This window comes from Dipodomys spectabilis, unplaced genomic scaffold (genome assembly GCF_019054845.1).
Source record: "Dipodomys spectabilis isolate Male_0828 unplaced genomic scaffold, ASM1905484v1 ptg000001l, whole genome shotgun sequence".
Classification (NCBI taxonomy): Eukaryota; Metazoa; Chordata; class Mammalia; order Rodentia; family Heteromyidae; genus Dipodomys; species Dipodomys spectabilis.
This window is the reverse complement of record NW_024870678.1, coordinates 4,386,481-4,411,617: the sequence shown is the minus strand read 5'-3', so window position 1 is coordinate 4,411,617 and position 25,137 is coordinate 4,386,481. Positions and strand designations below refer to the sequence as shown.

Sequence of the window (25,137 nt, the reverse complement as noted above, 5' to 3'; positions counted from 1 at the left end):
TTAAATTGGCATTCAGATACTCCATTCATTCTTTTCTAGCCTTACTTTCTATGACTCCTTTATGTATCCTGGGCTCTAGCCAAACCAAACTCCATGACACCTGCTTAATAAGTCCCATGTAAAGTCAAATATAAAGAATCTCAGTGCTAAAGCCAGAGATGTAAGTTCAAATCTGGCACCACTATTTATAGACCTAAGTAGTCCCTCTAAAACATAACAATCATGATAGTCACATCAAACGATTACTGAATCCATAATGTAAGGTGATACAAACTGAATGTTAAAGCACAGTAGAAGCATTCAGCATTAGAAATGTCTTGGAGCCCTAGCCCAGGCCTGTACCCTCCCCGGAAATACCTTTAAAAAAAATATTCTAAAGGTGATATACAGAGTAGGTTACAGTTACATAAGTCAGGTAATGAGTACATTTTTTCTGACAATGTCACCCTTCCCTCTCGCTCTTCCAGTTTTTCTCTCCTGTCCCTATCCACAAGTTGCATGGTTCATTTTCAACAGTCTCAAGTGAGTATAACTGCTACGTTTGTTCACCTGCATCCCTCCATTTCTGTGCCCCTACTTACTCTCCCAAAGACAAATACATGAACAAGCAAGACAAAAAGAAAAGAAAACAGAAACAAAGAAAAAACATTTTATTTCCATTTCCTGGAGTTCATTCAGATAAATATTATTTTATGTGATCAGAGGCACAGAGGCATTGTGCCTTTATGTTCCTCCCCTAAGAATATTCGACTAAAGTTCTGTATAATTTATCATGTTCCAGTATATAAAATACTTTTTATTGTTAACCCTACTGAATAAAGTCTACCAATCCTTTAAGGCCTAACTTTACTTTCATGTACTCAAACTAAATGACTTCTGTGTCATCCTTTAAAAATAAATAAGAGGGGGCTGGGAAGGTGGTAGAGAGCTTGCATGAGGCCCTGGGTTCAATTCCTCAGCACCACATAAGCAAAAAAAGAAAAAAGCCGGAAGTGGCGCTGTGTCTCAAGTGGTAGAGCTCTAGCCTTGAGCTGAAGAGCTGAGGGACAGTGCCCAGGCCCAGAGTTAAGGCCCCACGACCGGATCAAAAAATAAATAAATAAATAAATAAATAAATAAATAAGAGTGAAAATGATTTTAAAACACTCATATTTATAATTTATATCATTTATATATTATACTTCCATATATTAGTTAAATAAATAATTAAAATATATTCAACATAATTACTTTGGGTCTAGAGGAGATTGAGGCAGGTGACAGAAAAGAATGAAATATGGCTGCTTTTGAAGACTTGAGCTTCTGAAAGAAAAGATATCACCTTGATGAATCATAAAATCCTCATGGCCAAGTCTCCCAGATGGTTAATTTCCATATCTACCCTCAACCCCTGCTTTCACTGTATTTGATGTTGGTATAATTTGTGGAGGGGAAGGGAAAAAACAAATCATTTAAATAGGGATACAGGTGGACCCATTCCAACAATGAGATGTACAAGTCGTTATGTTGAAAAATGAACTGTACAACTTTTGGGGGGGGGAGGAAGTAAGGGGGGGGAGGAATGGGAAGGGGAAACAAAGGAGGAGGCAACACAAAGGAGGAGGCAACAATGCTTGATAGGAAATGTACTCATTATCTTGCCCATGTAATTGTAACCCCTCTGTACAGTATTTTCACAATAAAAAAAAAAAAAGAATTTGACAACACTTCTAGAGTAAGAGCATAGAGTAAAAGGATCAAGGAGAATTTAAGACCTAGGATAATCTCAGGCCTTCCTAGTATTCCCATCTTTGGGGAAAAAAAAAAACCTTTAATCCAACCCAATATATTCATTGGCTTATGTCCTCTTCTAGCTCTAGATCTTACTATACATTGTTGCCAAGCCATTTACAGCTTTCAAAGACTGAGAGAGCATATAGTCTTCTAGCCAATAAAATAAGATTTCAAATGTCTTTAATTACTTAAAATACCACTGACACTTATTATTACTATTAACAATATTAGTAACATGTTAATATAAATAAAACTTAACACTGGCAGGGCTTCAAGGAGCTACTATATTGCTGTGGCACAATAAACTGGTTCCAGATTTCTGAAGAACAATCTAGCAATGTGTAACAAGTGTTTGTTTGTTTGTTTTTGGGTCCGGCCGTGGGGCCTGAACTCTGGGCCTGTGAGCTGTCCCTCAGCTCTTCAGCTCAAGGCTAGTGCTCTACCACTTGAACCACACCACAGTGCCACTTCTGGCTTTTTTCATTTTGCTTATGTGGTGCTGAGGAATTGAACCCAGGGCCTCAGGCATGCAAGGCAAGTGCTCTACCACTGAGCCACCTTCCCAGCCCTGTAACAAGTGTTATAAAGTTACTTACTCTTGAGGCTGGGAAGGTGGCTCAGTGGTAGTATGTTTGCCTTGAACGCATGAGACCGTGGGTTCCATTCCTCAGCACCACATAAGCAGAAAAAGCTGGAAGTGGTGGTGTGGCTCAAGCAATAGAGCATTAGCCTTGAGCTGAAGAGCTGAGGGACAGCACCCAGGCCCAGAGTTCAGGCCCCACGATCGACAAAAAATAATTTTTTTTAAGTTGCTCTTACCTTTTGAACAAAAATATTACTTTTAGACATTACTTTTAGACTTTTAGACCCCAAAGAAGCAGTCCATGGGGGAGGGATGGGTAACTATGCAAAGATGTATATAGAGGGCTGGGAAGGCGGCTCAGTGGTAGAGTGCTTACCTTGCATGCATGAGACGCTGGGTTCGATTCCTCAGCACCACATAAGCAGAAAAAGCCAGAAATGGCGCTGTGGCTCAAGTGGTAGAGGGCTAACCTTGAGCTGAAGAGCTGAGGGACAGTGCCAGGCCCAGAGTTCAGGCCCACAACTGACCAAAAAAAAAAAATTAAAATTCAACTCCAAATATATATATATATATATAGTACCCCTAAGAATCAGATAAAGAATTGTGGATCTATACTATATGTACATGTATGTGCATGTATACATGGGTGACCTGATGCATATCAATTGCAAATTTTGAGTAGGAGTTAAAATTCTCCAGCTTTGATTTTTTAAAAAAATCTGAGAAGAATATATTCTTCCTTGAAGGCTAATTTTAACATGATATATCTGATTACCCAGAATAACGTTAAGTAAAGAAGACAACTGCAAGCCAGGTACAGGGCAGTTCATGCCTAATCCAAGCTATGAAGAAGGCTATTATCATGAAGATCACAGCTCCAGACCAGCCCAAGTTCAAGAGACTTCCATCTCAACAGAAAACGGCGGGTGTAATAGTACATGCATATTATCCCAGCGTATCAGCAGAAAGTATAAATAGAAAGATCTCAGTCCATGCCAGCCTCAGGGAAAAGCAAGCTCCTGACTCAAAAAATGGAGCTAAAGGGGCTGAATGTATGGCACAAGCTATAGAATACCTGCTTAGCAAGCTGGAAGACTTGCATTAAAGAGCTCAGGTACAGCACTCAGGTCACAAGTTCAGTACTGGCACACACACACACACACACACACACACACACACACACAAGATTTTAGATAATAAAGTATCAACACTAAATTTAATGTTTCCTATATATTTAGCCATAAGAACACAAATGTAGGACTATCATCTCTTTTACCTAACCCTTCTCCACCTGCATATTCTCCTCAAAAGGGGGAAAAAATCAACAAGAATTGGCTGGGTACTCTGGGTGTGGCTCAGCTCTTAGCACCACAGGATCTAGCTCTTAACAACTGTGTATCTGATAGTGAATGTTTTGATCCAAAATCAAAATATAGCAAGATGATCCAATCATTTAAAATCAAGTTCCTTTGCCAGTTCCAGCCTTATCCCACATGACATTTTGTCTAGAAAAAGATAAAGCATAAAGCCTATCACTAAAACTCTATGCAACTATTATTCATTCATCCCTACATACAGCTTATTCTTAGGACAAATTTATTGTTACAGTCACATAACTGCATGTCTGGGAGTACTGCTGTCAGACTTGAGTGTTATACTACCCTATATGGACAAGGGCAATGTTCTGCCCCCATTGCTCTAAAACATCAATTAACTTTGCAGAATGACCTTGTTTAAACAACCATTGACAAATGTGAATCTTTAGAGGTGCTACAGTTTGAAATTGCAACATGGAGCCAAAACTAATAAAGGGGATAATTAAGCTAGATAAAAGGGTTATTATTAAAAAACAGTCCTCTGGGGCTGAGGATATAGCTTAGTGGTACAGCCATGTGCTTGAAGCTTCTGTGAGATAAAGGGTTCAATTCCCAACACAGCGAAGGGAAGAAAAAGAGAAGGCAGAGGAAACCAAAACATTGAGTGGAGAAAGGAGTGAAGACAAGGAAAGAGAAAGAAAAAAGTATCATTAATCTAACTCACTTTACTAGGAATTAATACTTTTCTACCCAGAAAAGTTAACATATCCATTTAAAGAGAAGTGATTTTCCGCTTTAATAAATATCAGAACTGGGTTTCGGATCCAACCTAAGTGTATCACAAAAATAAATTTTGGCTTTTTGAGCTATTAGAGAACACTGTTAAAACAATTTATCCTTTGGCAAAAAAAAAAAAAGCACAAAGGTACTAGCTGAGTTGCAGGCCAATGTACCTTCCTATGATTTTTACATAAATTTAACCAATGACCTTTCATTTAGAGTTAACTACGGCACTTCCCCCACTTTAGGCAAAGCTGGATATGGAACCCAAAGCATTCTTGTCTTGTAAATGCTAAGCAAGCATTCCACCTCTGAGCTGTATCACTGGCCCTTTGAACTGAATTTTGACTCTTTACTGAGTGTTTCTCAAGTCAGGGGACTAGAGGAAGAAGCAGCAAGGTTACCATCACTAAGAAGAACACAACAAAGTTCCAAAGAGACACAATTAGTCATTTTCAAAGCATGTTCAATATTACAGTAGTTCTGTATTTAAAGAATGGGGGGAAGAAGTCCTAATTATTCCCATAACACAACTAAAAGTAAAGCATGGCAAAATCTAGGCAAGAAGAAAGCAAAGAAGTATAGCTTTTTCTTCTGAATATTAGGGATACTCATTAACAAAAGAAGGTAAAGAATTCTTAAAGTACCAAAATTGTCAAAGACCATGAGATTTTTTATGGCTTTTTTTTTTCAAAGGAATGGTGGGTCAGAAGCAGATTTGATTCATATATATTACATTATTTCAAACCTGTAGCTCACATTTATCCTCTAATTTAACATTTGTGAAATGAGAAGTGGAGCTGTGGCTCTAGTGGTAGGGCACTAACTTTGAACAAAAAAGCTCAAGGATAGCACCCAGGCCCTGAATAAGTCCCAAGACCAGCACAGAAAGAAAGGAAGAAAGAAAGAGAGGGGAGGGAAGGAAGGAGGGAAGGAGCGAAGGAGGGAGGGGGGTAGGGAGAGAAAGAGGGAGGAAGGTGAAGACTTACTTTTTTACTTAGGATTTCAGTGAGTCACCTCAGCTCCCTGTTTCTGATTCCTTTGTTAAGGTGAAGAATGACCTTTGCTGTTAATGAAGACACTTTGCAAAAATGTGGTCAAGCATACTTGGCATAGGTGGTCAAGGAGCCCTACTTTCCTCCATCCTCCATCTCTTCTGTGTGGTAGGTCTGCACAGCTCCCAGACACACAGGAGTTGCACATTCTGAATCCCTGCCAGTGAAAACACCCAGAGTTCCTGTGTGGGTGGCGCTGGTGAGGCAGGTGCTCAGAACTGTGGTGAGCTGACTGTTCCAGTTATGTTTGGGGTTTAGTTTGTTTTTATTGAGGTTTGTTTAATTTGAATATGAAGTCAATTTCCTGGTTGAGCTTCCATGACTCTTAAGTAAAATCTTTTCAAAAATTTACTTCAAGCCAGGCACCAGTAGCTCATGCCTATCATCCTACCTACCCAGGAGGCTGAGATCTGAGGATTGCAGTTTGAAGCTAGCCCAGGCAGGAAAGTGCATGAGACTCTTACTTCCAATAAATCATCAAAAAAAGCTAGAAGTGGAGATGTGCTCCTCAAGTGATAGAGCATTAGCCCTGAGCAAAAGACTTCAACAGATTTCTGATGACCTGGGTAGGAGACATCTTCAAAGTTCTGGAGATAATACAAGTAATATGCAAGAAATAATAATAATAATAATACAAGAAATAGTTTCAGGGAAGGGGAAAGGTTCAGGACAACTTTTTCATTAATATAAATTTTTTCCCCAACTAAAAAGATGTTTTCCATGGGCTGGGAAGTTAGCTCAGTGGTAGAGCACTTGCCTTGCATGCTTGAGGCCCTGGGTTCGAGTCCTCAGCACCACATAAGCAGGAAAAAAAAAGCCGGAAGTGGCGCTGTGGCTCAAGTGGTAGAGTGCTAGCCTTGAACTGAAGAGCTGAGGGACAGCGCCCACGCCCAGAGTTCAGGCCCCATGACCGGACCCCAAAAAAAAAAAAAAAAAAAAAAATATATATATATATATATATATATATGTTTTCCAGTCCAACTTAGTGGGTGATAAATACTGATGTCATGCAACACAATGTGCATATTGCAACTTCCTTGTCTATGAATGGCACACTACAAGGAAACTAAAAAAACAGATGTGAGGGCAGTTGCCTCACTGATGAAACTGAAGCAACAGGATCACTTCAAACCCCAGAGTTCCAGGTTTCACCTGGGCAACATGAGGCCCTGCCGAAAAAGAAAAAGGAAAAGAAACCAGGTACTAGTGGCTCATGTCTGTAACACTAGCTACTCAGAAAGCTGAGATCTGAGGATCATGGTTCAAGCCAGCCCGGGCAGGAAACTCCATAAGACTCTCATCTCCAATAAACTACCCAGAAAAAGCCAAGAAGTGGCACTGTGGCTCAAGAAGCAGAGCACTCATCTTGAGCAAAAGAAGGTCAGGGACAGTACCCAGGCCCAGAGTTCAAGCCCCAGGACCAGAGAAAGAAGGAAAGGAAGGAAGGAAGGAAGGAAGGAAGGAAGGAAGGAAGGAAGGAAGGAAGGAAGGAAGGAAGGAAGGAAGGAAGGAAGGAAGGAAGGAAGGAAGGAAGGAAGGAAGGCAGGCAGGCAGGGAGGGAGGGAGGGAGGGAAAGAAAGGGAAAGGAAGAAAGAGAAAGGGAGAGAGGAAGGGATAAAGGAAGGAAGGAAAGTTTAAACAATGTATGTAAAATACCTTTCTTTATAATAAAAGACTATGCAAGCTATCACTAAAGTAAATATAAAATGCCTTCCATACACCCACCTGCAATGCCATCACTCAGGAGACAAAGGCAGGAAGACCAGGTGTTCCAGGCCATCCTGGGCTACAAAGCAAGACCCCAATATGAATAATAATAAATAAGTATAATAAAAAATGCTTTTCACAGAATACTAAACCATAATAGGCTAAATGAGATTTTCTTCTACTTTAAGGTTCTTAACTTATTTAAATTCATTCTCAAAGAAAATTCCATTATCAGGGGGAGATGGGAAGAGATGGGAAGGGGAAACAAAGGAGCAGGCTACAATGCTTGATAAGAAATGTACTCATTATCTTGCCCATGTAATTGTAACCCCTCTGTACAGTATTTTCACAATAAAAAAAATAAAAATTAAAAACTAAAAAAAATGCAAAAAAAAGCAAATTCCATTAATACAGTTACTTCCAACACCCAAAAAAAACTGTTGTTACTTCAAACAGTTGGACAAAAATCATTATTATGTCTCTGGGTTAGTACACAGAAGTGAAAAGGTCAAGTGTTTCACTGGAATCTTACAAGGACTAATAATCACAGAGGATAGGAGTGGCATACATAAAGGCACAGAAGCAAATGCACTGAGACAAATCTGGACATGTACAAGACCTCAGCTTAGCTAGAGCACAAAAAACAAGAAGGCAGAGGTGAGCAGCAAGATATAGGTGAGCAGCAAGGGAGAGGTGAATGGGAAGAGTCAGAGCTTGCAGGCTATAGCGGTAAGTTGCTAATGTTTTCCTAGATAAAATGAGTATCACTGATGGAGTTTAAACAGAAAAGTGGTAGGGTCCAATGATTTAGAAAAACCACTGTGTCTAACTGATGGGTGACAATTGAGGCCCAAATTGATAACGATATGAAGGCTTTTTTTTTTTTTTTTGCCAGTACCACTGGGGCTTTAACTCAGGGCCTGGATGCTGTCCTGAGCTTCTTTTGCTCAAGGCTATCAGTCTACCAAATGAGCCAAAGTGCCACTTCTGGCTTTTTCTGTTTATGTGGTACTGAGGAATCGAACCCAGGGCTTCATGCTTGCTAGGCAAGCGCTCTACCTCTTAAGCCACATTCCCAGCCCGAGGATTGGCTTATAAAGCATTAAGGAGATAAGCACAAAAGGACTTTGTTGGATTAGCAGAAATAAAGGGAGAAGAAGTAAGAAATTTAAGATGAACTGTAGGTCTTGAACTTAAGCAACTGGAGGTATCATACACAGGGAAAATTCAGAAGGAATATTGCCTGTCTGAAGGCAAGCTGTTGTTCCTAGTGATAGAGGAAGATTACATGAAATGTCTACAAAGTGAATCCACTTTAGTTGGTAAGAAACATCTGTGCACCCAAATGGAACTGTCCAGAAATTATAAGATATATCTTAAACATACTGCACAGTTTTGGAAATAACAATTCCAAAACAGTGGCTGGAGCCATGGGGTTATAAAACACTCAGGTAGGCAGAATAAGTGAAATATGCAATCAAGAGCTAAGCTTCCAGGAACTGCAACATGGGCTCAACAGGGATACATATAGAGACATAGCAGGCCAGGCACCAGTGGCTCCCATCTGTAATCTTAGTACTCAGAAGGCTAAAATCTGAGGATCACAGTTGGAAGCCAGCCCAGGCAAGAAAGTCCATAAGATTCTTATCTCTAACTACCAAAACAAACTATAAGAGGAGTTATGGCCCAGAGTGGTAGAGTACTAGCCTTGAACAAAAAACCACAGGGGCAGCACACAAATCCTAAACGCAAGCATAAGGACTGGCAACAACAACAACAAAAAGACAAAACAAATCATATCAGGAGCCCAGAGCATGGAGCTGATGATGTAGATCAGTGGTAGAATATTTGCTAAACATGTGCAAGTTCAATCTCAGAAGCTGAAAAAAAGATAAAGAAATAATCACTTTAAAAATAACCCATATTATAACATCCCAAAGTTACCTCAAAACCACTCCTGAAAAAATCCTGTTAACAAATGCAGCAGTGGTACTCTAAAAAGAAATGTACTCTTTACCTGATTTACGTAACTTTAACAGCTCTGCACATCACCTTTATAATAATAATTTAAAAAACACTATACCCCAAAGGGAAGCAGTTTCTCTCAGATCTTCTCCTGCCCTACTGCTCTCACCCTCACTCTCCTCCAAGCAAATTACAACAACTCAAATTCCTCTTCCCCAAGATAAGTCATGGAAACTATAGCCCTTTCCCCAAAGCTAGCCATAAAACCTAAAATAAAAAATAAAAATTACTCCACCTCACCCACACATATACTTTCTTTTCTAGACATAAAGGAATTCTCTGACCTCCCTTATTGGCCGTTATTGCAGAAAGGGTCCTGTCCCCAACCCAGAAGGAAGAACTACTACAACTAGAAAGCCAAGAAGAATTTCGCAGATAGGCTTTGCTGATTTTTCCCTTAGTCTATTACTATTAGATCATATCCTTTTTGTTCAATAATAATTTTACACAGCTATCCATGCTTCATCAAACCTAAGCATAAAAATAGAGAGATCACACTGGATCTTTGCATCTTCAATCCAAAAGCTATCATGTCCTATAAAAATATGATTAACTTAATTTGCCATGGCTTTTCTCCTTTTTTTCCTGTGAATGTGTCTAGTATCCATTTATTTCAGTAGAATCAAAGACTCAAGGCTTCAGATGGAAAGTGTAAACTTTTCTACAGTAGATACATAACTGTAAAAGTGACATCTTGGGGTTTAGATAAACTTTCAGCATGGGGGTTGTAAGGTAATAATGCAAGATGTATTCATTCCTAAATGTTTTAGAAAATTCCATTTTGTGATTATAAGTGTCTAAGAAGTAACTTATCACTGTACAGGGAAGGTAGAGTTGCATTAAAGTTTGTGGCAAAAGAGCATCCCTTTCTGTGACCTTAGAGACAACTTTTCTCTTAAGCAATCTTGTGTTTAATCTCTTAATTTGCACTTTAAATATCCAAGGAAGAATACAGTGTGCAGACTTCCACTTTCAAAAGATTACCAAAGAACACATTTTTAAAATTCTGAGAAAATTCAAGCTCATAAACAAGCCTTTGGATTACACATGGTATCGCCAATACATGAAACACCAATTCTAAATCATATTTGTTTTAAATAGGTGTTTTTAAAGTCAAATATACTGTTAAAAATATTTGCCCTTTTCCAGAAAGAAAGCAGAAGATAAGTAAATCAGATTAATGCCCAGCAAGATCCCAGAGAGTATCCCACAGCACTGCATCTTCACCAGCCTTTAAATGTGTCAGTTATATATTTATTACCTAACACCAAAGCAATACCCCATTGTTCAACCTAGCTGCTGTGTTATACAGAGTCATCACAAGTGCAAGTGCACAGGGCCCTTTTGTTGGAACTAGGGAACCCAGAGAATAGGCTACTTTGGCTAAAGCCATACACAGCAGTCATACAGATAAGCACCAGGACTGTCATAGTTTTAGCTGGCATACCACACACATCTGTACTATATACATTCACACATACACAAAGCTGGCTGAAAGATTTGAACTGAGTAAAATACCAAAGATATTAATCAAAACTAAGTATAGAGTTCCAAAGAATTCAAAAGACAAAATAGACTCCTTTCCTTTTCCTTGCTGCTTTTCCTCATTATTATAGCTTGGATCTAGACTGTCTCCCAAAGGTACATGTGTTAAAGTCTTGGTCCCCATCTTGGCACTATTGGGTGGAATTTTTAAGTGAGAGGTCTTAGGTCACTGAGAGCAAAACTTCAAGGGAGACTGTGGGACTCTTCTCTAAAATCTCTTTCAGTCCTATTGATGAGGTAAATGGTCTTCCTCCATACACACATTGCCACATATAACCAGTTCCCTTACCACAGTCTAAAAACAATGGTACCAAACAACTATGGTCTGAAACTTCCGATATTGTGAGACAAAATAAGCCTTTCTTTATTACCAGATACTTTGCAGTTAGGGAAAGCTATTGACTAATACACTCACACTCACCTTCAGCTCCATAGTACTGGAACATTATAGCCAATTGGAAGTTTGGAGATGAGAAGTTTGCGCTCTTGCTCTCTCTCTGGCTCTCTCTCTCTCTTTCTCTCTCCCCTTTTCTCTCTCTCCCACCCTCTCTCTGTCTCTCTCTCTCTGTCTCAAAAGAAGAAAAATGAATTCTACCTACCTGAGTTTGCAAAAGCAATGATAAACAACAGCTGTTTTGACTATATTGTCATTTGTCGAGTATGGTAATGCTGCAGGAACTAGTCTTAGAATGCTAACTGTGAAACTGTGGACTTAAAAATAAGGAATTAATTTTAAAGGCAGAAAAATCAAAGAGGGAATTTTATTATAATGGGGAAAAATATTAGAAATTTGATTTTCAATACAAACTCTAAATGCATGGAGAACCTAGATTTCAAGCTTTGAACAATTGTCAACCAGTGAAGCTATCATTCATAATTGATGCAGAAACAAAAAACATCCATGATAAAAAGAACTTATGAGAACTAAACCAGCACTACAAAGGATATTAAAGTTAAGCATAGTCTCAGAAGAAGACAATCAAAATCAAAGAAATACAGAAATGAACAATGCTGGAAAATTAGATCAGTAAAATAGGAAGAGGAAAGAAGCAAACAACACGAAAATAACAAAATGGCAAGAAACAGTGTATTTCTTAATAGTAACATTAAACATCAATAAGCTCAACTGTCCAATCAAAAAAATGTAGATCCAATCATTTATTGTCTCTAAGAAACACCCTCTCACTTTCAACACATCAAGAATATGATCAATAGCAAATGCTAGCAGAGATTGGGGAAAAGGGAACTTTATCACATTATTTGTGGGAAGGTAAACTAGTACAACTACTACTCTGGTGGTTTGGAGATTCTACAAAAGACTAAACACAGAACTGTTCTACAATTTGTGACTCTTACCAATTAACCAATAAAAAAGCTGAAAGTAAGGCTGTGGCTCACATGGTAGAGTCTTATCTAGAGCACAAAAATTAAAGGAGAAGCTGGACGCTGGTAGCTCACGCCTGTAATACTAGCTATTCAGGAAGCTGAGATCTGAGGATCATGGTTCAAAGCTAGCCCGGGCAGGAATGGCTGTGAGACTCTTATCTCCAATAAAACACTCAGAAAACCGGAAGTGGCACTGTGGCTCAAGTGGTAGAATGCTTGGCTTGAGCTGAAGAGCTCAGGGACAGCGCCCAGGCCCAGAGTTCAAGCCCCATGACCAACAAAAAAATAAAAATAAAAAATAAAGGAGAGTGCCTTGGCCCTGAGTTCAAACCCTAGTACCAAAATCATTTAATTAATTTAAAAAATCTTAATGTTACCTTTGCCTTAGACTTTATCATAGTCCTGCTCTTTGCATATACACTAAAACCTAAGAAACATGTTTTTTTTGCTTTTGGGTTTTTTTTTTTTTTGCTCAAGGTTAGCACTCTACCAATCGCACCAAAACTTCATTTCGGGCAAGTTTAGTGGTTAATTGGAGGTAAGAATCTCGAGGACCTTCCTGCTCCCTGGCTTCAAAACTGCATCCAGTTTTAACTTTTTATTTATTTATTTATTTATTTTTGTCCGTTGTGGGGTTTGAACTCTGGGCCTGAGCACTGTCCCTCAGCTCTTCAGCTCAAGCTAATTAATGCTCTACCACTTGAGCCACAGTGTCACTTCCGGTTTTCTGAGTGGTTTATTGGAGATAAGGGTCTCACGGACTTTCCTCTCCAAGCTGGCTTTGAACCTCGGTCCTCGGATTTCAGCCTGCTGAGTGGCTAGGATTACAAGCATGAGCCATCAACACATAGCAAAATAACTCGTTTTAAAAATTAAAAGTCGAGGGTCCGTGGCTCATGCCTGTAATCCTAGCTACTTGAAAGGCTGAGATCTGATAATCATGGTTTGAAGCCAGCCCCAGCAAGGAAAGTTCATGATATTGTAATTTCTAATTAACTACCAAAAAAGCCAGAAGTAGAGCTGTGGCTCAAATGGTAGAATTTTAGCCTTGAGCAAAAAAAGTTCAGGGACACTGCCCAGGGCCTTGAGTTCAAGCCCCAAGACCAGCACAAAACATACATAAGTAAGTAAATAAATAAATAAATGTTAAACATTATTGCCCAGCAGGCAACATAGAGAGACTGTCTTTAAAATAGGAGAGAAGAGGAGAGTATTATGCAGAAGGTCTAAGACTTGGTTTTTGCCTAATCAATCAAGAAATCTAGCAATAAGGCTGGGGGGGGGGGGGGGAGTTGCTGAGTTGGCGCCTTTTGCGTGTAACATACTAAGTGGTAGAAAATATCAAAGAATGCAACAGGAAGGGGCAGCCCCTCACCTTCCTCTTCCCACTGCACGATGTGGCTGCCTCCCATGCCTTCTATATTTCCCGGAGTACAAAAAGGGAGAGTGAGTGGCAGCACCAAACCATAGCTTTCCAAGGGCTCCCTTCAGAACTTCCTGTGACCTTGGGGTACATTTCTTTTTTCAACCAGCCAAACTGCTGCTACCCTTCCACCACCTCCACCACCCCCCTCCCCTCCACACACACACCCCTCTGCATCCCAACAGGAAGATCAACCACCCTGCAGCAGTTGTGGTCACGAAAGAGACGGTGAAACTGACAACGTGAGGTGGTCCGTGCAGGAAGAGTGTTTGTTTTCCATCCTTCAAGGATAAAATGAATAAAATAAAAGGCCCGGTTGGGCACCCAGCTGAAAGGGGACAGGAGGACGGCGGGGGGCAAATAAGTTCTGCGACTTGTTCCCAGACACTCAGTCCCTGCATGTGGATTCCACACAAAGACCCGCGCACCGGAGGCCGGGGCAAGACCGCCCAGCCGCTCGCCCCGCTGCGGCACACGGGGACCGGCAGGGGCGCGCGCGGGGCGCCCGCACGCACCTCGCACGCGGGATGCGCTCGGGAACCCCGGCTCCGGCCGCCGCCTCCCCTCCCACTCGCCCCGGGCTGGCCGACATCGCCTCACCTGTCTTGAAGACCATCTTGTCATCGTCCTTGGAGCTGAAGGTCCGCAGCATGGACACGAAGAGCACCCCACAAGCGTTCTGGATGCCGAACACCGACCCATTGCACCACATGGCCGCCAGCATCACCAGCCAGCCCCAGCCACCCTCCGGGGGCTCCCGGGGTTCCGCGCCCGCCGGTCTCCCCAGCTCCACCTCCACCTTCTCGGCGGCCGCCTCAGAGCCGTCTGAGGGTCCCGGGCCAGACTGCGAAGTGTCCCCCGAGGGCTCGGGGTCGGGCGGCGGCGCGTCGCCGGTCCTCCCCGCGGCGGGGGCGGGCTCCTCCTGGGAGGGCACCATGGCCCGAGGCGGCCCCCTCGGGCGCCGGGAGGGCACGAGGGCGCGAGCTCCCGGGTGGCTCGCGGAGGCGCTGCGAGGGCGGGCGGCGCGGGCTGACTCCGAAGGCCGAGGCAAAGGCGGTGGAGCCCCTGAGGAGAGGCCAGGTGGGCGGGCGGCGCACGGCGCAGAGGCAGCGGCGAGGACGGCGGAGGCGCGCGAGCCCGCCGACACCTCAGCACCCGGCACTCGGGCCTCACAATCCACCGCCCCGCACCCCCGACGGAGCCCGCGGCCAGCGGCCGCTTCTTAAAGGCGCCCCCCACCGCCCGCGGGGGGCGTGGCCAGCAGCGGGACGTGCCCCCAGATCCCACAGATGATTGGTCCGAGGCGCGCGGAGGCGGGGCGCCCCTTGGCGCGCTGCAGGGCCTCCGGGAGAGGGCGGCTGGAGGTGTCAGCGCGCGCGTCTGTCGCGGGCCGCCTGCTGGACGGCTGGTGGCCTTGGAGGTGTCGGGTATTAACAGAAGGGCTGCACATCCTCCTAGGTGCCGGCTTTGTGGGTCATCGATCAGGACAGCTGCATCAGGTCTTTAGCCTCAACTCACTGACATAATGTCACAACCTAACTAACACGGTGGTTTGGTTTTGTGTCTGATTTGTTTCATTTGGCATTTACCTCTTCATACTAACTATGCCACCTGACTACTTATAAAGGAAATCAGAAGAATCAGAGGCAACGTTTACTTGCTTCAGATCCGTGTTCTTACAGACATTTCTTTGGAATACTTGGCACATTGAAGACGCTCCTTGCAGAAGACATAGACTCCAATTCTAAAGTCGTCAACCAGCAGTTTTGACGGACAGCAAGAAAAGAATGCTTATCAGCTAACACTGCTGCTTCCACTCTAAAACTAAACTTATATTCTCTGTGTCCTGGAGTTGAATACCAAGTAAAAGAAGCATAGCAATCAGTATTGAAGGCACGTGTTATTTCTCAGTGAGTGAGATTCTTCAACTATATCAAAATATGCTTCCTATTGATGTGTACACCAGTGTGGTCAGATACACAGAGTACTGTGATTGACTGCATCTCAGCTTCTCTCCATAAACTAGTGAGAAAAAACAGCCCTACAATACACAATGCAGTTCAGATGATACTGTGTTATATGTGCAACTGAGAGAGGTAAAATGGGACCATTAAATTCTCTTTAGAACACTGGACAATAGCTTCCACAGCAAGAAGCCTATGGACTCAGCCCTGAATAGTACACAGGACTTCTGTGGGCAAGAGCAGGCAACATTCCAGCTTGAGAAAAATAGCATAAACCATAAGAAGTGGGATATGCCCGAGGAAACAGGAAGGCAATTCAAGTGTGATCTCTGTGTAAGGACAAAGTAAATATAAGGCTATCGGTTAGACTACATAAAATTCCCCAGAGGCTTAGTCCTCAGTCTAAGAGTTAGTGAGTATAGATGGAAAGTGGTGGAAACTTTAAGAGGACAAACCTGGAGGAGAGTTCTTAGGACATTGGATGCCTTCTCCTGCAAAGGGATTAGGCACTGTGGAATATTCCTTTTTCTCTTTCATTTCTGGCTGTGATATGAATAAGCTGCTTCCGCACATGTTCCTCACTGTCATGTACTATTTGCCACAGACCCAAAAGACACAGGACCAATTAATCAAGAATGGAGGCTGGGAATGTAGTTCAGTGGTAGAGTGCTTGCCTAGCATGCATGAAGCCCTGGGTTCAGTTCTTCAGTACCACATAAACAGCAAAAGCTGGAGTGGCCCTGTAGCTCAAATGGTAGAGTGCTAACATTGAGCAAAAGAAGCTTAAGGACAGTGCCCAGGCCCTGGGTTCAAGCACCAGGACTGGAGAGCACGTGTGCTCGCGCGCGCGCGCGCACACACACACACACACACACACACACATCATACACACACCAAAATGACGCTTCCATAAGTTTGCAGCCAAAATTAATCATTTTTCCTCCTCCTCCCCCTTCTCCATCTCCTCCTCCTCCTGCTTCTCCTCAGTACTTTAATTTGAGCTCAAGGCTTTACTTGACCACTGAAGCCATATTTGTTAGTATAACCAAAAGCTGACTAACATAAATAGTAAACTGAGGAACAGACACAAACACAAATGCACAAAATGAATGTACAAGAATGCTCTGGTAGAACTGTAGGAATTTGAAGGCAAAAATGAATATCAGGTCAGATGTGGTGGCTCACACCTGCAATCCCAACACTCATGATTATAAGTTCAAGGACAACTGGGATACATATCAGGACCCTACCTCTCTACTTATTACATGACTTACTTAACTGTAACCCTTCTGTACATAACCTTTATAATAACAATTTTAAAATGTGTATCTGTAGATCAATTAAATATATACTATGAAACTTCTAAAAGTTATGATGTTCACCTATATTTGTTGACTGTGTGTGTGTGTGTGAGAGAGAGAGAGAGAGAGAGAGAGAGAGAGAGAGAGCGGGTTCAAGTGCTGGGGATGAAGCCAGGGCCTCACGAGTACTAGACAAAGAGCTCTACTGCTGAGCTACATTCCCAACACGTATTTATTAACTTTGAAAATCATACAAAAGCTATTATTGGAAGCTGAGCACTAGTGGCTTACAGTTTTAATCCTAGCAATTCAAGAGGCTGAGAGCTGAGGATTATAGTTCAAAGCCAGCCTAAGCAGGAAAGTCTGTGAGGCTTTTATTTCCAATTAACCACACAAAAAATCAGAAGTGGAACTGTGGCTCAACTGGTAGAGCACTAGCCTTGAGCTAAAAAGTTCAGGGACAGAGTCCAAGCCCCAGTTCAAGCTCCAGGACCAACACACACACACACACACACACACACACACACACACACACACATACTTCTTGGGGAAAGTATGTGTATAGATAGATAGATAGATAGATAGATAGATAGATAGATAGATAGATAGATAGATAGATTTTTATAGCCCAAATATTAAATATCTATAGGTTAATAGTATATAAGTATATATAGTATATAACTGACAAAATAACTAAACAGAGGGCAAACAGACAAATCTCCCCTATAGAACTTCCATTCATACAGGCAGATACTCTACACTCTGGGAAGTAAAATGCAAAGGCATACCCCTTAATGGTGACATATCTATAGTAACTTCCTTTGAGCAAAAGAATCAAACCTGAGTTCACAGGGCTGAAGATGAAGCTCAGGGCTGTAATACCTGGTTATGTAGCATGTGGAAGGCCCTAAATTCCAACCTAACACCACAAAAGGAAAAAAGTCACAATCTGATATTAAAGAATAGAATTAAAAGCACTTTGAGAACCCTGAGTGCCTTAAGCATTAAATTTAAAGTATTAACTTTAGCCTCCTATACTCCATGAAAATAATTCTAACGATCCCAAAAATGGAATGTTTTGTGCTGATTTTTGTTGTTGTTGGTGGTGGTGGTCATGGGGCCTGAACTCTGGGCCTGGGCACTGTCCCTCAGCTCTTCAGCTCAAGGCTAGCACTCTACCCCTTGAGCCCCAGTGCCACTTCTGACTTTTCTGCTTATGTGGTGCTGAGGAATCAAACCCAGGGCCTCATACATGCAAGGCAAGCACTCTACCACCTTCCCAGCCCTGTACTGAAATTTTTTTATTTTATTTTATTGTAAAGATGCTGTGCAGAGGGGCTACAGTTACATGAGTAACTTAATGAGTACATTTCTTGTTGAACATTGTTACCCTTCCTTTGTTTTCTAATATCCCTCTCCTCCCCCACTTCCCCCACTCAGCCCTGCCCACCCCTCCCCCAGAAGTTGTAAAGTTCGTTTACAACATAGTGTCTTGTGAGTATCATTGTTGCAATGGGTCATCCTATGTCCTTGTTTCAGAATTTTGTTATTCCCCTTCCCCTCTCCAAATTATATATAGATATACATATATAAAACAAGATGCATTTTTTGTTAAATTAGGCAAGTTGTGTTTAGTATTATTGCTCCACAAAATCAAGATTTTTATTTGAAAGCATTTGATACATAAATGAAAGCAGTTACTACCAATGAATGAAGCAGTCTTAGGTGTCTAGACAAATTACATTCCATTTCTGTGTCCACACCTACCACTATTCCCATAGTGTTATTAGACTGACCTCTTGCTTCACCTTCTCCAGCTGTTCCATATAAATACCTCACGATAGGATGTTCTTTAATAAGTTCTTATTAAATGCTGTAAGATAATTAGATAACAAGACTTATGTAATATAAAAAGAAGCCTAAATACCAACAGTACTGAATTAGTGCTGATGTAATCCTGCCTCTCAGGAGGTGGAGACTGGAAGGGTTGCAATTCAAGGCCAACTTGGACAAAAAGTTTGGAGACTCTATTTCAACCAATACCTGGGCAGTGGCCACACTTCTCATCCCAGCTATGATAGGTAGGGCAAATAAGAAGATCATGGTCCAAGCAAGCCCAGGGAAAAAGCAAGACTTTCTCAAAAATACCTGATTAGTCTTTCTCAGGAGCAGCATAGTTTTCATCAAATTCTTCCCATTTCTGGAGAATAAACAATAAATCAGTAGGTGTTAATTTTCTATTCTGTCCTAATCAGTAACAATTTACCACAAAGACAAAAATGAATGCTGAGACCATACAAAATAAAAAGCACAGATTTCAGGAGGATCTGAGGGACATATACCATTCTGGAAATATTCTTGTTTTGAGGTTTTACAAGTGAAGTTGACATGTATATTCCTCTCTTGGAGGGGCCAGTACTACTAGGGCTTGAACTCAGGGCCTAGTGGCTATCCTTTAGCTTTTTCTCTCAAGACTGATGCTCTACTACTTGAGCCACAGCTCCACTTCTGGCTAACATTTGTGTGTGTGTGTGTGTGTGTGTGTGTGTGTGTGTGCGTGCCTGTCTATCTGCCTGTACTGGGACTTGAACTCAGAATCTTGGCACTGTGGCTGAGGTAATTTTTGCTCAAGGCCATTGTTCTACCACTTAAGGTATAGCTCCACTTCTAGATTTTTGGTGGTTTATTGGTCTCGTAGACCTTTTTTTTTTTTTCCGGTCGGTTGTGGGGCTTGAACTCTGGGTCTGGGTGCTGTCCCTCAGCTCTTCAGCTCAAGGCAAGCGCTCTACCACTTGAGCCACAACACCACTTCCAGTTTTCTAATGGTTTATTGGAGATAGGAGTCTCACTGTCTTTCCTGCTTTGAACACCAGCCTGGGCAGGAAAGTCTATGAGACTCTCCACCAGAAAACCGGAAGTGGAGCTATGGCTCAAAGTGGTAGAGCACTAGCCTTGAGCAAAAAAACTCAGGGACCGAGCTAGGGGCAGGGGCTCAAGACTGTAATCCTAGTTACTCAGGAGGCTGAGATCTGAGGATCTCGGTTGAAAGCCAGTCTGGGCAAGAGACTCTTAAATCCAATTAAGCCCGTGAGACTCAAATCCAATTAACTACCAGGAAACCAGAAGTGTGCTGTGGCTCAAGTGGTAGAGTGCTAGCCTAGAACTGAAGAGCTCAGAGACAGTGCCCAGACACAAAGTTCAAGCCCCACGACACACACACACACACACACACACACACACACACACACACACACACACACACACACACACACACACATACACACACACACCAAACATAGACACATGACTAGAAATCTTTTTTTTTTTTTTTTTTGTCTGTTGTGGGGCTTGAACTCTGGGCCTGGGTGCTGTCACTCAGTTCTTCAGCTCAAGGCTAGCGCTCTACCACTTGAGCTACAACGCCACTTTTGGTTTTCTGTGGTTTTATTGGAGATAAGAGTTTCACAGACTTTCCTGCTTGGGCTGGCTTTGAACCGAAATCCTCAGATCTCAAGCTTCCTGAGTAGTTAGGATTACAGGATGAGCCACTGGTGCCTGGCTATGACTAGAAATCTTATTGTAAACACTCCACTTTTAAATACATGTGCAAGGATAGGGGTATAGCTCAATTTAGAGCACTTGCCTAACAGTAGGAGGCCCTAGGTTCAATCCCTAGCACCACAAAGGAAAACAAAACCAAAAATATATCTTAAAAACAAAACAAAACTAAGTTGGTAGTTGCTCGTGCCTGTAACCCTAGCTATTCAGCAGGCTAAGATCTGAAGATAACAATCTGAAGCTAGCCCAAGAGGGAAAGTCTGTAATACTAATATGCGGAGGGGAATGGAGATGTAGCTCAATGGTAGATAACACACTGCTTAGATGAGATCCTGTGTTTGATTGCCGACACGCACACACACACACACACACACAAAACCACACAGGTTCCTTTTGTCAAACCTAACTCTAGAAGGTCTTTTTGTAGTACTGGAGATTGAATCCAGAGTCTCAGACAAGCTAGACACGGGTTCTACCACTTGAACTAAATGACCAACTCCTGAATATCTGATTTGTCCTGCTGCTCTCCATCTAGCTATTTGTTAGTGAGACTTTATTAGTTCTCATGGGCCATCATAATGATCCTCTAACTAATCTTGTTGCCAACAAATTCTTCCTCCCTGTACTTCTACCTTCCTCCTCTGCCCTACACCAATTCAAACCCTATACCCTATTCTCCATCATTTCAAGATCGGTTCCACATTTCAAGAACATTTATAAAAATCTCCAAACCTCCCTGCAGACTCTGTGTTTCTAAAATGACCTCCTGTTGTGGTTTGAATGTGTCTCCCAAAGTTCATGTGTTGTAAACTTAATCTGCAATCCAGCAGTGCTGAGAGGTGGGACTTTAAAGAGGTGATTAGGTCATGAGGATTCTGCCTTCACAGCACATAGATGCCTATGATGGGAGTAGGTTCCTGATGAAAAGATGACTTGTGATCCCTTCCCTGCTGCCTCTGGGCCAAGTACACATGGGCATGTGCTATCTTGCTCTTTTGTCTCCTGCCATGGGTTAATGCAGCCACAAGTCCTTCACTAGATGTGGACCCCTCACTCTTGATCTTCCCAGCTCCGGAACTGTAAAAAATAAATTTCTATTCTTCATAAGTCACCTCATCTTGGATTTTGTGATAGTACTACAAAATAGACTAAAACACCTCCTTTCTCCTTTTCTTTCTTTCTTTTTCTTCCTTCCTTCCGTCCTCCCTCCCTCCCCCCTCTCTCTTTCTTTCTTTCCTTCTTATGTGACAGTCCTAGAACTTGAATTCAGGGCCTGGGCACTGTCCCTGAGCTTTTGGCTCAAAGATAGCACTCTACCACTTCACTTCTGACTTTTTTGGTGGAGATAAAAGACTTTTCTTTTTTTTTTTAGATAAGACTTTTCCTGCCAGATTGGCTTCAAGCCATAATCCTCAGATCTCAACTTCCTGAGTAGCTAGGATTACAGGCATGAGCCACCAACACCTGACTTCCTTTCTCTTTTTTTGAATAGTGATATCTGTTTTTCCCCTGGCAGTGATGGGGGCGGGGAGGGGGGGGGGGTGGGAATAGAGTCTCTAAGTACCCAGGCTTGCCTAGAAATTGAGATCTTGCTCCAGTCTCCTCAGTGCTAGAATTAAAAGTATGTGCCATTATGCCCTACTGATATTTTTTATTTCTTTACAGATGCATATTATGTGTGTGGGGGTTTAACTTTTTTGTATTACCAGGGCTGGAACTCAGAGTTTTGCACTTGTTAGGTAAGTACTCCACTTCTTTTTTATTGTTGTTTCTTTTTTTAAAAAAGTATTTTATTGTATTCAAGTAGTTGTACAAAGGAGTTGCCATTCATCGAAGCAGTTTATGAACATAGTGCATCTGGTCAATGAAACACCTTTAACTATTCTCACCTCCCCTTCCCAACCCACCTCTTCCCTTACTTGTCTTATTTTTGGATTATATATTGAATTTTTTGCCATTTAACAAAGCAATTTATGTATACAAATCATTTTTATCTGTGTCATGCCTTCAACATTTTCACCCTGCCTTCAACCCTCTCTTATATTTCTCAATTCTGTGATATATACAATGAATTCTTGCCTGCCTTCTCCCCGCTTCATTCTTCTACCCCCCTCGCCTTGGTCCCATCCTCCTCTCTTGCAAATACCCATTTTCTGGTACTTATTATACTATTTGTACTCTCCATAAAGTCTATTACTCTTCAGTTCATTCATTTGTTGCCCCTTGCTTACCACCCAGTGTGTTTACTTGTAGATTTATAGACACATTCTAGCTACTGCAAATGTGGGAAAGCATGCTTTAAAAACATTCTAAAGCATGCTTTAAAGAACATTCTAAGGCTTCCGATTTTTAGACAAAGCAACTGCCACAGTGTTGTCACTACACTCAACAAATAAGCATCATTGTTTTTCTCCTTTTGTTGTTGTTTTCCTGTTTGTACGAGACAGGGTCTTGCATGGTGAAATCTTAATCTTCATGATTCAGTGCTGAAATGAAGAGTATATGGATCCTCTCTGGAGAGTTTATGAATCTTTTGTTTAGGCTTATATGTTTTATTTGTAGCAATTTTCAAGCAGTACAGTGGCTTTCAGTCTCCTTAGCAAGAGTAGGAATTTTCAGATAGGTCAGATCATATCTCACAAATTAAGCCATTGGACCTGTGATTCAAAACTTGTGTAGATGTAACAAATATTTGTCAAGCCAAACTGAACAGAATTCAAGAATAACTTACAGAATTGGGCTAGGGCTATCAGTAATTTAGAGATTGCCTAAGATTCGTGAAGCTGAAATAGAAGGAAGTTGAGTTGCAGGTCAGCCTGAGCTACTCAGGGAGACCTCCATAAAAAGCAGTGACACCAACAAAAGATAAGATTAAGGATGAGGGCCTGAGGGCAGCTAGAGCCACTTACTAAACAGAGCCTCCACAGGTAGGGAAATTTCAAGTCTATAATCAGCAAATTATCTACCAATTACTACATAATATGATCCTGGGGAGGGAAATCACAGGCCTACTGTATTTCCTGTCCATCTTTTTTTCTGTGCAATTTTTTTTAGCAAAACCAGTCATACTTTTATAAATTTCATTTTGTATTCCTCTCAAATTTATATGTTGAATGTTATTCTCTAGGACCTTAGCCTGTCACATATTTGGAGGTAGAACCTTTGTAAAGGTAAGTTAAAATGAGGATGATAGGGTGGGCTAATCCAATATCCATGAGAAGAGGTTAAGACCTACCTGTAGGAGAGCTGTAGAAAGGCCATGTCAGGACACAGGAAGAAGGCTGTAAGCCTTGTAAACCATGAAGAGAAGGCTCAGGTGAAATCAGTTGATCGTGGACTTTCAATCTCTAAAACAGTGAGAAAACAAACTTCTGGCTGGGTACTAGTGCTCATACCAGCTATAATCCTAGCTACTCAGGAGGCTGATATCTGAGGACTGAGGTTCTCAGCCAGCCTGGGCAGGAAAGTCTGTAAGATTCTTATTTCCAATTAACCACCAAAAGCTGCAAGTGGAGCTGTAGCACAGTGGTAGAGCTCTAGCCTTGAGCACAAAAGTTTATGGATAGCACTCAGGCTCTGAGTTCAAGCCCCAGGACTGGCACACACACACAAAAAAAATGTTTTAAGTATTCTATGCTATTTTGTTAGGGTAACACTAGCAAGCTAATATACATATTTACTCATAATAATATAGCAAGCTTTTTGTATCCTGCACTTAACTCATCATAAGTTCCCTTGTTATTTTTGTGACCCCCTTACTCTCCCAAAGACAGATAAACAAAGACAAAAAGAAAAGAAAACAAAAGACAGCAACAAAGAAAAAAATCTCCATTTCCTGTAGTTCCTTTCAATAAATATTATTTTATATAATTTCCCTTGTTATTAAATATTCTTCAAAAAACATGATGACCAGAAAGCATCCTAATGTAGAGAAGGATCATAATTTAATCATTTTTATGGTAGGCTAATGGCTTGTGCATACAGATTATTTTGGGCTTTTGATAATAGTACAATAAATATTCTTTTTATTTTAATTTTATTGTCAAGGTGATGTACAGGGGTTACAGTTACATAAGTAAGGGAGTGAGTACATTTCTTGTCAACCTTGTTACCCCTCCCTCATTTTCCCTCTTTCCCTCCCCCCTATCCCTCTCCCAATTTGTACAGATCATTTCCAACATATTGTCTTGTGGGTGTGGATGTTGCATTGGTTCCCCTTGGGTCTTTTGTCTCACCATTTTTTCCTCCATCCCTTCCCTAATTTAGATAAACATATATACAGTACCCAGGGTACCAAAATCAAATACAGTGACAACAAGGAATAAACCATGGGGGGTGGGGGAGGAAACCAAAAGAAAAAAATCATATAGTACATTAAAAACAACAACAACAAAGAAAAACTTCTTGTGACCATGTCTTGGAGTTCATTTCTCTTAGTATCATCCTATATAGTTTTATGTACATAGTTATTGAGCCATTCTGCTCATCTGCTAAGATTGTCCTAGACTTATACTAAGGATTACAAATAAGGGAAACCATGGGACCTATATTTCTTTTTTTCTTTTTTTTTTTTTTGTCAGTCATGGGGATTGAACTCTGGGCCTGAGTGCTGTCGCTCAGCTCTTCAGCTCAAGGCTATCGCTCTACCACTTGAGCTACAGCGCCACTTCTGGTTTTCTGGTGGTTTATTGGAGATAAGAGTTTCACGGACTTTCCTGCTC

General features: G+C 41.6%; 1 protein-coding gene across 2 annotated transcripts in view; it reads right to left on the bottom strand.

Annotated features, from left to right (window-relative positions):
• The window catches only part of Slc16a10 (solute carrier family 16 member 10), a 104,872-nt gene extending 90,044 nt beyond the window's left edge, over positions 1 to 14,828 (bottom strand). Inside the window, exon 1 of one of the 2 annotated variants that reach the window (XM_042668215.1) lies at positions 14,194 to 14,828. In XM_042668215.1, the coding sequence (XP_042524149.1) occupies positions 14,194 to 14,530 (337 nt within the window). In that variant the 5' untranslated portion in view covers positions 14,531 to 14,828. The remainder of the gene's footprint in view (positions 1 to 14,193) is intronic. The other variant, XM_042668134.1, reaches the window with a different exon arrangement.
• Positions 14,829 to 25,137: the final 10,309 nt, after the last annotated feature.